The following is a 14151-nucleotide window of genomic DNA, read 5'->3' as shown; positions in this document are numbered from 1 at the left end:
AACATACAGATTTCAGTTCTGATCTGAGGGGTGGTACCACCTGATAAAAAGTAAATGACGGCCTTTTCCCAGTCTCCTTCAAGCAGTGTTAAGAATGCACACTGTGGGAACTGTCCCTTTCCATTATCAATCATAGGTTTCATTTACGAAAGCTCATAATTGCAGTAACATATGAAAACAGCAGCAGTCATTCAGTAAAAGGACCCCATGGTTTTCTGCTACAAACTGTGCTTCAAAGTTTTAACCCACTCTCCTAGCCTATCCTGGACATCCCAAGCTGCTAAAGACCTTTCAGCAAGAGAAGAAAAACAACTTTTTGGTTTGATATGTTAGAAGACTCCACTACTGTAAGTTCATTGCAATGCACAGACTTTTTACATGAGGTATAAACACGAAATGCTGCCAATCTCATACAGTAGTGAAAAAGCCACAACGACTGCTTTTGTACCCACACCAAGAAAGCTCCTGTGATGCAGTTACAGAAACAATCTTTAAAAATCACAGCAACATTTAGGTTGGATGCTTACTGTTGTGTTAATACCACATGTCGCACTCTGATAAGCAATGACAGTTCTATGGTACTTAAACTGAAGTGGAATTTCAGTCCCACATTCTTTCATGTCAAAATGATGGCTAAAGTGTAAATGCCCCTGGTTAATACGCTGCATTTTAAAATATCCTATGTCAGCTAAAAACAACTGCATTTCTGACACTTCTGACATCTGCAGAATGGGGTATAATAAAGAAATTGTATACAAAAGACCATCATCTTTACTGCAGTATTTCTAATACTATTGGGAATGTTTCACTACCAGCCAGACCCCTTGCTGATCAAAGGCCATGGTGCGGATGGGGGGCAGAAGGCTAGGTTGGACAGACTACAGCCAATGACTTAATTACAAGTTCAGTGCTTTAAATGCTCATTGGTTTATAATCCCTAAAGTATTTCCCCCTTCACTGATGTCATTCTGTACCAAAATCTAAATGTCCAGAACATATCAATGCACACAAACAACATTCTCTTCTGGAACTGCCCAGTGAAAGCATACAACTTTCCACTGGCAGAGCTTCCCACTGCAGACTGTAGGTGGTGCTAGATGCTTGTTAAGTGCACATTAATCACAAACAAAAGTAACTGGAAAAGAAGCACCAACAAGCAGTACAACTGGAACTGTAAAGCACCTCAGTCTACTGTTTAATTTACAGGCCCTACAACTAGGACCTTCAACAACCACAGCTTGCTTCTACAGGACCCAAAGCCAAGGGACTATCCTCTGCATTTCTGCTCAGGTTGGCCTACAGGAATGAAGGAAGGCGAGGGGTAAAAGCATTTAAAAAGTCCAATCATCTGCAGTCATCTCTCAAAAGACTGCACTTCTTGGAAATCTTCTGCCAGTTTCCAAACACTTTTCGGTGCCTTCCACGTCATGCGTGCCTCAACTCTGAAGGCCTTCCACTTGGGATGAAGAAAGGGAAAAGACAGGGGGGTAGTTCTTCGCCAAGCCAGTGCCTTTCAAGGCAAGTTCTGGATAGGATGACTGACTTTCATGCACGCCCAGTAACTAGCCCGGCCCATGCAAATAGCTGCTAACAAGATGACAATGACCCAAGAGGCATATATTCCTTTATGCAATTTTGCCTGATGTACAGTTCCAGCCTACAGAGGAAAAAAGAAAGAGAAACAGGCACTCAAAAATTAAAACAGGCAGTTACATTTTGTTTGTTGCAACTAGATTTGACAGTGCTCTGAGGTGCAATTACAACCTGAAGGGCTGAACATGCTAAAGAACGCCTTCTACAAAGACGAGGCTTTGACCACATGTTTAATGCAATAAAAGAAATGCAAGCTCTCAAAAAAGGGAAAATGTTGTTAAAAAAATGTCCACATACATTGTTTTACAAAATAATTACAAACAAAAATGAAACAAGATTTGGAAGGACAAATACGCAAGTTTACAAGAAAAGTGCAAACAGTGGTATTTAACATTCAGCCACAGAAAGGAAAGTTGTATAAAATCTTACCATAAACATAGATGTCTTCTCTTCCATGTTGCAGTATTCTACTTGTGGTTTTACCCTTCTTCCTCTCTAGTTTGTCTGGCCAGGTTTCCAAAGATTTTCAGTCCCTCTTGGTGCATCAGATGTTTGACGTGGCTGCAGGAACGTGGGCCATAAAAGTGAAGTCTGCACACATCAGCCCTCAGAACACAGTAAAAGCACCAGTCAGAGCCAGTCCTGTAGGAGCAAAGCTTGTCCAATATTACCCCGGGGAGCAAGTGCAGTCATACAAGTGGGGAAGGTGGGTGGGAAGGAATATTGCAACATGGAAGAGAAGGACATCTATGGATATGGTAAGATTTTACACAACTTTCCTATGTCCTTCTATTCCAGTGTTGCAATATTCTATTTGTGGGAGAGTGCAAAAGCTCACTTAGAATTGGAAGGTGGCCTAGATGAAGTTTCCAGGTATCCGTGTAGGATAGCCCTGGAAAACCCCGCCCTGGCTCTGGAGATATGGTCCAGTTTGTAGTGTTTGGTGAAGGTGTGAACTGAGGACCAAGTGGCTGCCTCAAGTATGGTGTTGGTGTTTAGCCCTTTAAAGAAGGCTCCAGAAGAGGCCATTGCCCTGCAAGGTCTTACCATGGTGTAGGTAGCAGAAGGAGATGGCCCAGGAGATCCAGGCCGAAATGGTCTGCTTGCTCACAGCTTTCCTCAAGGCCCTGGGGTGGAAGGAGACAAACAGCTGGTCTAATTTCCTGAAGAGTTTGGGTTTATGAAGCTAAAACCCAAGTTGTCTGTGGACGTCTAGGGAATGCAGCACTCTCTCACTATCCCCCTGTGGGTTAGGGAAGAAGGTGGGCAAGTGGATGGGCTGGTTCAAGGACAGGTCATTCACTATTTTGGGAATGAATGACTGGTTTGTCCTGAGGGTCACCCTGTGCAGGTGGAGGATAAGGAAAGGAGGTGTAGCCATAAGAGAAGTGGAAGTCAGAGCCATCATCAATACAGTTTTCCATGTGCAAAATTTTAAGGTGGCCTTGTCTGCTGGCTCAAAATGAGCTAGAGTGAGTTTTTCTAGAGCACAGTTTAGGTCTCAGGGAGGGAAAGACAGCTTCCTGGGTGGTCTTAAGTGTAATACACCTTTGAGGAAAGGTTTGGAAGGGAGTCTGAAAGCCAGGGGTGGATCCAGGGGAAGGCAGGCAGATACAGCTGACATGTGTGCCTTCAGAGATGAGTAAGACAACCTTGTTTGCATGAGTTCACACAGGTATGACAGGATAAGAAGCATATCGCTTTCCAGCGGCTCCAACTGTCTTTTATGGCACCAAATAGAAAACATTTTCCATTTAGAGGGATAGGATTTCCTTGTGTTGGGTTTCCTGGCCTCCTGCAGGACAGTGAGCACGTCCTCGTTATATAGGTGTCTGAAGGGAATCCAGAATCCTATCAGCCACAGGGAGAGGTGCACAGATTGCCACTGTGGGTGTATCTGAGTCCCCTTGTTCTGTGTGAACAGGTCCACTGAAGGGGGAAGCTTGTGGTGATTGCCCTTGGACAGGTGAAGAAGAGGGAACCAGTAATGTCTTGGCCAGTAGGGTGTCACCAGCAAGATTCCAGAGAGTCCTGCTGAATTTTCAGCAGGACCCTTTGAATCAATGGGAAGAGGGGAATGCATACAGGAATTTCCCCTTCCAGGTTATCGAGAAGGCATCTGTTGCTAATGCCTTGGGGTCTGGTGTCCTGGTGCAGTAGCCAGGAAGCTGCCTGTTTATGGAGGAGGCAAACAGGTCTATTTGTGGAATACCCCACCTGTGGACCTTAATCAGGAAAACATCTCTTTGCAGTATCCATTTGTGGTTGTTTGAAATGGTTCTGCTTGGGTAATCTGCCTGGGAGTTGTGCAGGGATAGGATGTAGGTTTGCCTGAAGGGTGATCCCCTGTGAGGTAGCCATTTCCCACGCTTGCAGAGCTAGTCTGCACAGAAGGTAGGATTTTGTCCCTCCCTGCTTGTTGAGATACCACAAGACTGTGGTTTGTCTGTGAATATCTTTAGAGGGCCCTGCTCGAGGTAGGGCTGGAAGGCCTGTAGAGCAAGGAGGATGGCTCTCATTTCTCTCATGTTTATGTGATCTTGTTTGTGTCTGTCCACAGACCTTGTACTTTCCTTTTTCCCAGGGTCGCACCGCAGCCCAGGTCTGAGGCATCTGTATACATGGTCTGGGAGGGAAAGGGTGTTTGCAGACGCAGCCCTGGGTTTTGGGTTACCTGAGCCATCCACCATCTCAGTTCCTGATGCAAGCAGGGGAGCAGCGGGATCCTGAACTCTAGAGGGTGGGAGTGTTGGGCCCACACCGACCGGAGGAACCACTGAAGTTTCCTCATGTGCATCCTTGCTAGGGGCAACATGGGAATGGTAGCTGCCACGTAACCTGGAAGCCTCAGAAATTGTCTTGCAGTCAGCAATAAGGAGATGGTTTTGGAGGGATACCACTTTTTAAGCTGGAAGAAAGGCCTTCATGAGATCTGTCCTGATCCTGCAACAGTACAGTTTTGTACCTACCATAAATGTAGATGTTCGAGTGCTAATACAGCTGCAGTCATAACAGATGGGTTCTCCTGCCGTCAGGTGGGTCCTCGGTCGGTCGAATTCCAAAGTCTAGGTCCGGCGTCGGTTGTCGTCGCTTCTTCCCTGACATCAGTGCGACAGGGGTATAAAAGAACCAGCCGACGCCATGTTCTTCAGTTTTTCTTGGCCCAGATGTCAGGTGCCCCCAGAAGGAAGGCAATACATAAAATTATGAAGTAATGCAATGCAATATAATCAAAAAACAGTAGTTGCAAGCAAATACACCATAAAAGAATACCCATAGAGGGGAAGGAGGGAGGGAAACCTGGACTGCAGCTGTATTAGCACTCGAACATCTACATTTATGGTAGGTACAAAACTGTACTATGTTCATCGTGCATACAGCTGCAGTCATAACAGATGGGTAGAATCCCAAAGCTAAGAAAGGGGTGGTAGGCACTAGGTGGAACTAGGAGGAGCCAAAATGCCTTGCAAGACTGCAGTGGCAAAGCCTGCTCTAGATTTGGAGTATAATGGTAGGTTGTAGTGTTTGGAAAAGGTATGCACAGAACTCCAAGTGGCTGCTTCCAAGATATCCTTGGTAGGAACTCCTCTGAGGAAGGCTGCAGAGGTGGCTGTGGCCCTGGTGGAGTGAGTTCTAATGCCTGTAGGAACAGTTTTGCCATGAAAGGAATAGCAAAAGCGTATGCAGTGGGCTATCCATTTTGAGATTGTCTGCTTGGAAATTGGCTTTCCTGGAGCTCCTACCGCATAGGCCACAAAGAGCTGTTCTGATTTTCTGAAAGGCTTTGTTCTGTCCAAGTAATAACGCAGTTGCCTGTGGATGTCCAAGGAATGTAGTAATGTCTCCCCTTTGTTTTGAGGATTGGGATAAAAAGTAGGTAAATGTATGGCCTGATTGAAAGCTACCCTGGATACCACTTTGGGCATAAAGGAAGGGTTGGTTCGTAATGAAACTCTGTCCTGATGGAAGATGATAAAAGGCTGGACAGCCATGAGGGCCTGTAGTTCTGAAACTCTACGAGCTGAAGTGATAGCCAGAAGGAAAGCTGTTTTCCAGGACAAATATTGCAAATCTGATGAAGCAGCTGGCTCAAAAGGAGGCAAAGTCAGTTTTTCCAGAATTAAAATTTAGATCCCAAGCAGGTATTGGTTGTTTCCTTGGAGGTCTTAAATTCTTAGCCCCTCTGAGGAACTGTCTTAAAAGAGGGTGAGAGAATAAAGGAGGATCAGTGTTGTATTCTGCAGAAATGGCTGAGGCATGGATTTTGATGGAGGAGAACGAAAGTCCACTGCTTAGTAGTTCAGCCAAATATTGTAGTATTTGAGGTAAATTCAGTTTTCCAGGGTTCTGGCCCTTTTTCTCATTCCAGACAAAAACGTCTCCATTTTGGAGTAAGCTTTTCTAGTTGATGGCCTTCTGGCCTCCAAAATGACATCCTGCACCTCCTTGGAGAGTAGGGCCTGCTGTGATGCTAAGGAATCTTCCATGCGGCTAGATTGAGTGTTTTTAGCGGACTGTGAAGAGTTTTGAAGCTGTGCTGAGTCAGAAGAAGAGGCATTAGAGGCAGGGTATATGGAGGGGAATGAGTCAGGCTCCTCAGGAGTGGGTACCAGTGTTGCCTTGGCCAGTCCGGTGCAATGAGGATCATCTTTGGTCTGTCTGCTCTGGTCTTCAATAGGACTTTCGGCAGCAGAGGAAGAGGCGGGAAGGCATAAACTGTCATTGATGTCCAGCTGAAAGAGAGAGCGTCCACTCTCCAGGCCTTTGGATGGAAGGTCCTCTAGCAGAATTTTGTCAATTGATGATTTTTGTGGGAGGCAAAGAGATCTATGTCTGGCCTTCCCCATTCTTGGATTATTTCTGTAAAAACTTTTGGATGCAACATCCATTCATGTGGATCTGTCATATTCCTGCTTAGGTTGTCTGCCAGCGTGTTTTCCTTGCCTGGCAAGTACTGTGCTTGTAGTTCCATTTTAAGTCCATGGCCATGTTCCAAAGTGATATGGCCAGTCTGCATAGGGGATAGGAATGTGTTCCTCCTGCTTGTTTATGTACCACATAACTGTGGTGTTGTCCGTTCTTATCAATAGTTGACCTGGTTGTAGAAGGTCCTTGAAAGCTATAATAGCATTTATTACTGCTAGCATTTCTTTTTGATTGATGTGAAGGTGCTTTTCTTTTTGGGACCATTTGCCCTGAATGCACCGGTCTGTCATGTGCGCCCCCCAGGCGTAGTCCGAGGCGTCTGTTGTGATGACTTGATATGCTTGAGGCTTGCTGAATGGAAGACCTGTGTTTGCTTGACATGCTTGAGCCCACCACAGAAATTCCTTTCAGACATGGAAGTAGTGGTATTATTGTTTCCAAACTGTGGCTGTGTTGAGACCATATGTTTTTTAGGTACCATTGTAGTTTTCTCATATGCAGCTTTGCACATGGGATTAGTAAGATGCAAGATGCCCTGAATCCCAGAGCCTGCAGGATTTTCCTTGCAGTCAGCCTGGTGCAATTTGCCAGTGTTTTGAAGTATTGAATTAGTTGCCCCTGCTTCTCTGGCGTGAGGTAGGCCATCTGGGTGTTTGTGTCCAAATTGGCACCCAGGAAAATTATATTTCGAGAGGGTATTAGCCTTGATTTCTCTTTGTTGACTGTGTATCCCAGAGAGTTTAATAACATTATTACATAAGCCAGATGTTTCAGAAGAATGTGCTTGCTGTCCGCTTGGATCAGACAGTCGTCCAAATAAGGGAATATTTGTATCCCTTGAAGTCTGCAGTAGGCAATTACTGATGCCAGGCATTTCGTGAATACTCTGGGCACAGTAGATAAGCCAAAGGGCAATGCAGAGAATTGATAATGGGTTGAACCTGCAAGAAATCTGAGGTATCTTCTGCAATTTTGTCTGATAGGGACATGCAGGTATGCCTCCTTGAGGTCCAATGTTACCAGCCAAGACTCCTTGCCCAGCATGGGAAGAAGTTGCTGTAGAGTGAGCATCTTGAATTTTGGTACGAGTAGGAATGTGTTTAGGATGGAAAGATCCAAAATAGGTCTCCAATCTTTTCCCTTCCTTGGCACCAGAAATAGCCTGGAATAAAAACCTTGACCTTGTTCGTGTGTAGGTACCTCTTGAATAGCTTTCATGTTTATAAGATCTGAAATTTGCTTTTGTGCCTCTGCCCTTTGATTGTGTGGCAGTTTTGGCATGCCTCTCATTTATGGAAGGGTATGAAAGTGGAATTTGTAGCCTCTGTTTATAATGTCCAGGATCCATTTGTCCTTTGTGACAACATGCCAATTTTTTGAGAATAGTGCCAGCTTTCCTCCTAAGGGGGCTGCCATTTGAGACCTGGTTGGCCTGCAAAGTGGAAAGTCATTGGGTTTGCTTTCTGAAAGATTGTGAGTTGTCCTCACCACCTCTTGGTGTAGGAGCTTGCCATTGTCGGCCTCTGTACGATCCTTGTGGTTGTCCTCTGCCCCTCGGGCGCCTGTATCTGCCTCTTTGGGGTCTGTCCGTGGCAGGAAAGGACCAGTTTTTGAAAGGCCCATTTCTACTAAAATGTGGTGGTTGAACCTGCAGAAATTCTTTCACAGTTTGCATTGATTTAGCTTTTTCCTCCATTTTTCGTAATACTTCCTCAGCATTTGCCCCAAATAGTACATCCTTTTGAAGAGGGGCGCCTAGTAATTTAGCTTTGACATGATCAGGCAAGGTTTGTTCCTTGAGCCAAGCATGCCTGCGTATGACTGAGCCTGTAACAGCAGCTCTACATGAGGCTTCTAGAGCATCAAAACCACATTGTAAGGTATGTTTACCCACTTGTTCTGCACTATGCATCAAATCCTGCAACTCCTTCAAGTCTGGTTGTTCAGGTTGTGACATTTTACTTTTCAATTGAGATAACAGAAACTGTTGGTATTTTAGCATATGAAACTGACAGTTTAAGGCCCTCATGGTTAAGGTAGCCGAGGTATATACCTTTTTTCCCCACCTTTCTAAGGATCTGGAATCTCTCGGAAGGCAATGGATTTTTGGCAATGGAAGCCTTAACTCCCTTGGGTCCCTGTGAGATGGTTTCTAGGTCAGCAGCATGGCTTTTGTAAATAAATTGGTGTGAGTCAGGAACCCTGTAGTACCGGTCAGGCTTAACTGGAGCTGGAGGTAGAGAGTCCGGGTTAAGGCAGGCCTCCGAGTAAACATCATCTAGGATGTCCAAGACAGGAGGTATAGCCAGAGGCCTGTGCTGGGATAACAAAAGAAATTCCCTGAGCCTTTTCTTGGAATCTGAATAATCCTGGCCTTCCCAGTGGAAGTGTTCCCTTAAGGTATGCAAAGTTTCCCCAAATGAGAAATACTCAGGGGGGGATACAGAAGGAATAGACTCCTCTGCATCAGAGTCTTCAAAAGGGGAGTAAGCCTGTTCCTGATCATCAGAGTGTTCTGAAATAATGGATCCCTGATCAGAGGAGGGGAATCTTCCTCCACTCTGGGCCTTTTGTCCGGAGGTGGCTGAGAACCTCTGATTAGAGTAATTAAATCCTCAGCCATTTTAAGCATCTGTCTCTTAGGCATGGGGCCTGGAGATGGGCCCTGTGTAACTGGTCTCTTAGGGTGCATGGTTGCTTTAGACTTGGTGAAAGCCTTGATAGAGAAAGAAGAGGAAGGTCTGAAGACACCTTGAGTGGAGGTGGACCTGCCCACATTCTGTGTTTCAACGCCAAGAGTGGCTTCGGTATCTGTAGTCGGGGTGTGGGCCGAAGAGCCTGCGACCTCGGGTACAGGAGACACCGCCAAAGATGTGTCGGTAGTCAGGGGCTGCGAGGCGCCTCACTGAGAACCGGACCACGCCTAGTCGGCTTTGGCGTGGTGTCGGTAGAGGCCGGACGCCGGGTGTCGGTCCTTGTCTTTGCGTTTTTTAGACAAAACCGGTGTCGGAGTATCCGATGACATGGTATAGTTAAATGCTTTCCCAAAAAAATGCTGGTTGAACTCCGCCCGATGCTTAATAGTGTGTTTGTTGAATGTAGCACAACAGTGACAGACCGAGACGTCGTGGTCTGGGCCTAAACAAGGTATACAGAGGGAATGGAAATCCTTATGCGGTATTTGCTTCCCACAAGAAATACAATTATTAACTTTGTCTGACATCGGTCTGAGGCAAGAAAAGTTTCCCCAACGGGGTACTTAGCTTTTAAGAAGACTTCGGTTTTCCAAATTTTTCGTAATCTCAGGAGCTGGCCGACCAGCACTTGCGAACTGCTTCTGCTTCGGGCACCGCGCGGCAAGAAAGACTGAAGAACATGGCGTTGGCTGTTTTTTTAATACCCCTGTCGCACTGACGTCAGGGAAGAAGCGACGACAACCGACGCCGGACCTAGACTTTGGAATTCGGCCGACCGAGGACCCGCCTGACGGCAGGAGAACCCATCTGTTATGACTGCAGCTGTATGCACGATGAACATCCAGGAAGACAATATCCTGCATGGGGTTGAGGTGGGATTTTGGGAAGTTGATCATGAACCCTAGGGACTGTAGGATTAGAAGAAGGTCCCGGGAGTGGCAGAGAAGAGTTCCCTTGTCTTTTGCCTGGATTAGGAGGTCATCTAGGTAAGGGAATAGCTGAATTCCCTTTTCCCTGCAGTAGGCAATGACTGGAGCCAGGCATTTTGTAAAATCCTGGGGGCAGTAGAAAGCCCAAAGGGCAAGGCACAGAACTGAAACTGAGATGAGCCTGCCAGGATTCTCCTGAAGGCGGGCTTTATAGGTATGTGAAGGTAAGCATCTTTCATGTCCAAGGCTGCCATGAAACCCTGTGGAAGGATGAATGAAAAGAGGGTAGGCAGGGTGAGCATCCTAAAAGTAGGAACTTTTAGGAAGGGGTTGAGGTGTGAGAGGTCTAGGATCGGTCTCCATTGCCCTTCTTTTCTGAGTACTAAAAAGATTCTGGAGTAGAATCCTTTTCTTTTTGCTTGAGTAGGAACTGGTTTTATGGTGCCTTGTAGACGCAGGGTTTGCATAATCTGATGGAGGAGGAGTAGATGACTGGGAGGAGGCTGTGGTATGCCCAGTCTTGATGGAGGGGTGTTCCAGGACATTGAAGTAGCCGTCCTGTATGATGGACAGAACCCATCTGTCTGTGGTAATGAGTGACCACGCAGGGAGACAGTGAGAGAGAGACGGGCAGAAAAGGGAATGGATGGGGGGTGGGAGTTGAAATTTTGGCAGGCAGGCAGGGCAGGTAGTGTCTATCAAAAAAGGAGGGCCTTTGGCTGGAAGACTGAGGAGTTCTAACCTAAGGAAGCTGTCTTCTAGGGGGACTTCTAGACCGCAGAGCTGCAGGCCTGGAGGTTTTCCTGATAAACTGGGTCTTTGCCAGGTAGTTCCTCTGGAACTTTGGAATAGGCGAGACTAGGATGTGTTTTAGGTCCTGTAATTCTTTTCCTTTCTGTTGCAAGGATTTAAACAGGTCAGTCACTTTTGCACCAAAAAGGGCTGAATGATCCAAAGGTGCGTCAAGGAGTTTGGCCCTGAAGTCATCTGGGAGAGGCTGAAGTTGCAGCCATGAGTACCTTCTTAGTACTGAAACTGATGCAGCTGAATTGGCTGAGGCTTCAGCTGCATCTTAAGGAGTGACTATTCACTTGAGAGACGAGTGCTATCAGTGAAGACAAGGAAGCCTTGGCTGCACAGTCAGGGATGTCATCTAATTCATAGTTTAGTACTGCTAAATCTTTAGTGGCTTTGTCCAGCAGAGCTAAGGAGTATTTGGTCATATGAGTTTGGTAGCTGGTGGTTCTAAAGGAAAAGGTAGCAGAAGTAGAAATGTTCTTTCCCAACCTTTCCACAGTCTTGCTGTCTTTATCAGCAGGGAGGACAGTAGTGGTAGGAAGGAGCTTGAAGGCCCTCTCCGGAGAGATGGAGATAGTGGCAGGATCAGCAGGAGGGCACTTAAAGAGAAATGTCTCTGTCTCAGGGACTTAATAGAGTCTGTCTGCTCTACTGGGCAGGAGGTTGGGAGTCCGGGCTAATGGAGGCTGAGGCAAAAGCATCCAAGAATGCAGGTTGAATATGAGGAATGGCAGAAAGACTGTGAGAATCCATTTGAATAAGGTCATAAAACCTTTTTTGTACATCAGACATATCCGAGGATTGCCACTTAAAGTAGTCTCTCATTTTATTAACAGTTTCCCCAAAGGTAAGGACAAACTAGTGGCAAATGGGAGTAGTTCTCGTGGTCGTTTTCCCTGCCTAGACAAAAGAGACACTGGTCATGCATGTCTTTGTGGGGAATCTGCTGACTGCACTTGCCCTTACCGGATGACATTAACAGACTATAATTAACAACAAAGTAGGACTGAAAGAATCCCCAATGGGGTATTTAACTGAAACTTTTTTTGATCTGACGTCTGCAAGAAGCAGGAGCACCTGACGTACGGCTGGTGCGTGCAGACGTCACTTTTATAGTCCATGTTCCTGCAGCCACGTCAGACATCCAATGCACCAAGAGGGACTGAAAATCTCTGGAAACCTGGCCAGACAAACTGGAGAGGAAGAAGGGTAAACCCACAAGTAGAATACTGCAACACTGGACTAGAAGTACATTTACAGTTCCTGATGACTACTTAAATTGCAACTCAACACAAAGAAAAGAACAGCAAACCGGGTGGTTACCACATCTTCTGGGAAAGACCTCCCACAATAGTTGTAACAACAGTTACCCACAGTAAAGCACAAGCGGATCACTGTCACTGCAGGCAACCCTTTCTTAATCTGGCAGTCTATAATGGGTAGACTTCAGCTGCACAGTAACATCCTTTTCTATGAGCCTCTTAATTTATTGGGTGCGCATCCCAAAATGTTTAAAATGTCTGATGTGGATATACAGCAGACAGGCCTTTGCATATTATGGATGGACTAGATAACAGAGCACAGAAGCAGCTCTGACGTGTTCATTCATAGTGTCTTAACTTTAGACTACTAACTTTCCCACCTTTCTGCATTCTGGGTTAATGCATTAATTTTATCCTTCCTGTAGATGTCTGTTTAAGGATGCCCCCTTGGCACTGCACTATATGGATTTGAGAGTTTATAACCCTGATGCTAAGGTGCAAATTTTCCAGGTCTGTCCAAACGTCTGCTCTTCCTGTAATTAAGGATGGTGTTTAGCTCTGGTACTATCTTGGACCATCATGCAGTTTTTCTAGGGATAATACAGCAGGATCTGCTACAGGGATCTTATTAAAGTTCTGGTAGTGTTTTTGTATTCAGTAGAATCAGTCTTGCTTCTTAAAGGCCAGGGGCTATCAATCCAGCTCTCTAAAGAGGTACTCAAAGAACTCTACTACAGGAGAGAAGGCAAATTGTTTGGACTGCTCTATTCATAAGAGACCCTCTTTTCATTGGGGAACAGTTCCCTTACCATCCAACATCAAGTAACTTGACTGCATGACCTCAAAGGTCACATACTCTTCAAACTCTGAAGACCTCGAAACAGAAGACAATCTTTTCCTTTTCTTGTCGCCCATCACCTCTGACATGGACAGCTTAGTTGTCTGTAGATACCTGCATGGTAGATTAGTGCAGTAAAGTCTTCTTCAAGGACTCTCCTGCAGTAAAATGCAGGGGAAATGCTCAGGTAGCCTGGCATTCAACCCATGAGTGTCTCATTCCTCGACATCTGGGGGTTGGACACCCTCCTGGCATCCAACCCACAAGTGTCTATTCTCCGACATCTGGGGTTGGACACCCTCTCACAACATGTAATTAAAGGTTTACATTGGTCTGCCTGCTGCATAGATACAGAATCCTTGGATGTCCCAAGCAAAACACTGAGAAGGTCAACTGCAAAAGGGGTTGCAGAAGGTTGGAAGTTTTCAGAGTGGCCACCATCTTCTCTAACTCCCACTGTGAAAGAGTGTGGAGATCTCCATCTGCAGGAATTCCAAATACTTATCTAGAGTTTCTGACATCATGTAAGGAGCCATCTTTGGCAGAGATGGGGACTTACCGGAGGTTGCTTTTCCTCCTGAAACCTTTCTTAAAAATCCGTGGACCAACAGAGGAAGAGCAGATGCAATCAATGATATTTCAACTGTGGGAGATGAAACTCACCCTGCTCTGAGGAGATGCAGAGAATCTTTGCAAAAATGGCAGAGGCCCCATAGGCTTCAAACTTCTGTCCCTGTATAACAACTTCCAGCTCTACATGCACTTTCCTGATTTTAGTTAATTTCCTTATCTAAACTTTTTGATCCTCTAAGCCCTATCCAAACAGAACTGACAGTTTTGCCAACAAACTAGTAGCGGGCATTCTCTTGGCTAATGCTTCCAACTTAAGATGCTCTTTAAAGCACTTGCATTCCTAAAATGCCATTTTCTTTGGTATACTGAAAACTGTACAATGCTTACAGTGTCAACATTAGTCATGCCATGCTGTGATCAGTGCTTTATGCTAGTAACCAAAATATAAAAATAAAATAAATAACGAACCTTCCCTAATAAAAAGCACACTAGATTACTGCCTTTATTGGATTCTGTCTTTTGTTTCTGGGAATGTC

The 14151-nt window shown here is 45.5% G+C and overlaps 1 protein-coding gene across 1 annotated transcript in view; it reads right to left on the bottom strand.

The window, feature by feature from the left end:
- Positions 1–753: 753 nt before the first annotated feature.
- The window catches only part of PIP4P1 (phosphatidylinositol-4,5-bisphosphate 4-phosphatase 1), a 530596-nt gene continuing 517198 nt past the window's right edge, over positions 754–14151 (bottom strand). Inside the window, exon 7 of the mRNA XM_044057994.1 lies at positions 754–1657. Coding sequence (XP_043913929.1) covers positions 1514–1657 — 144 coding nt within the window. The 3' untranslated portion in view covers positions 754–1513. The remainder of the gene's footprint in view (positions 1658–14151) is intronic.

This window comes from Protopterus annectens, chromosome 16.part0 (assembly GCF_019279795.1).
Source record: "Protopterus annectens isolate FY-2018-M chromosome 16.part0, PAN1.0, whole genome shotgun sequence".
NCBI classification, from domain to species: domain Eukaryota; kingdom Metazoa; phylum Chordata; order Ceratodontiformes; family Protopteridae; genus Protopterus; species Protopterus annectens.
Note: the sequence above shows the minus strand (reverse complement) of the source record. Positions and strands in the feature narration are given on the sequence as shown.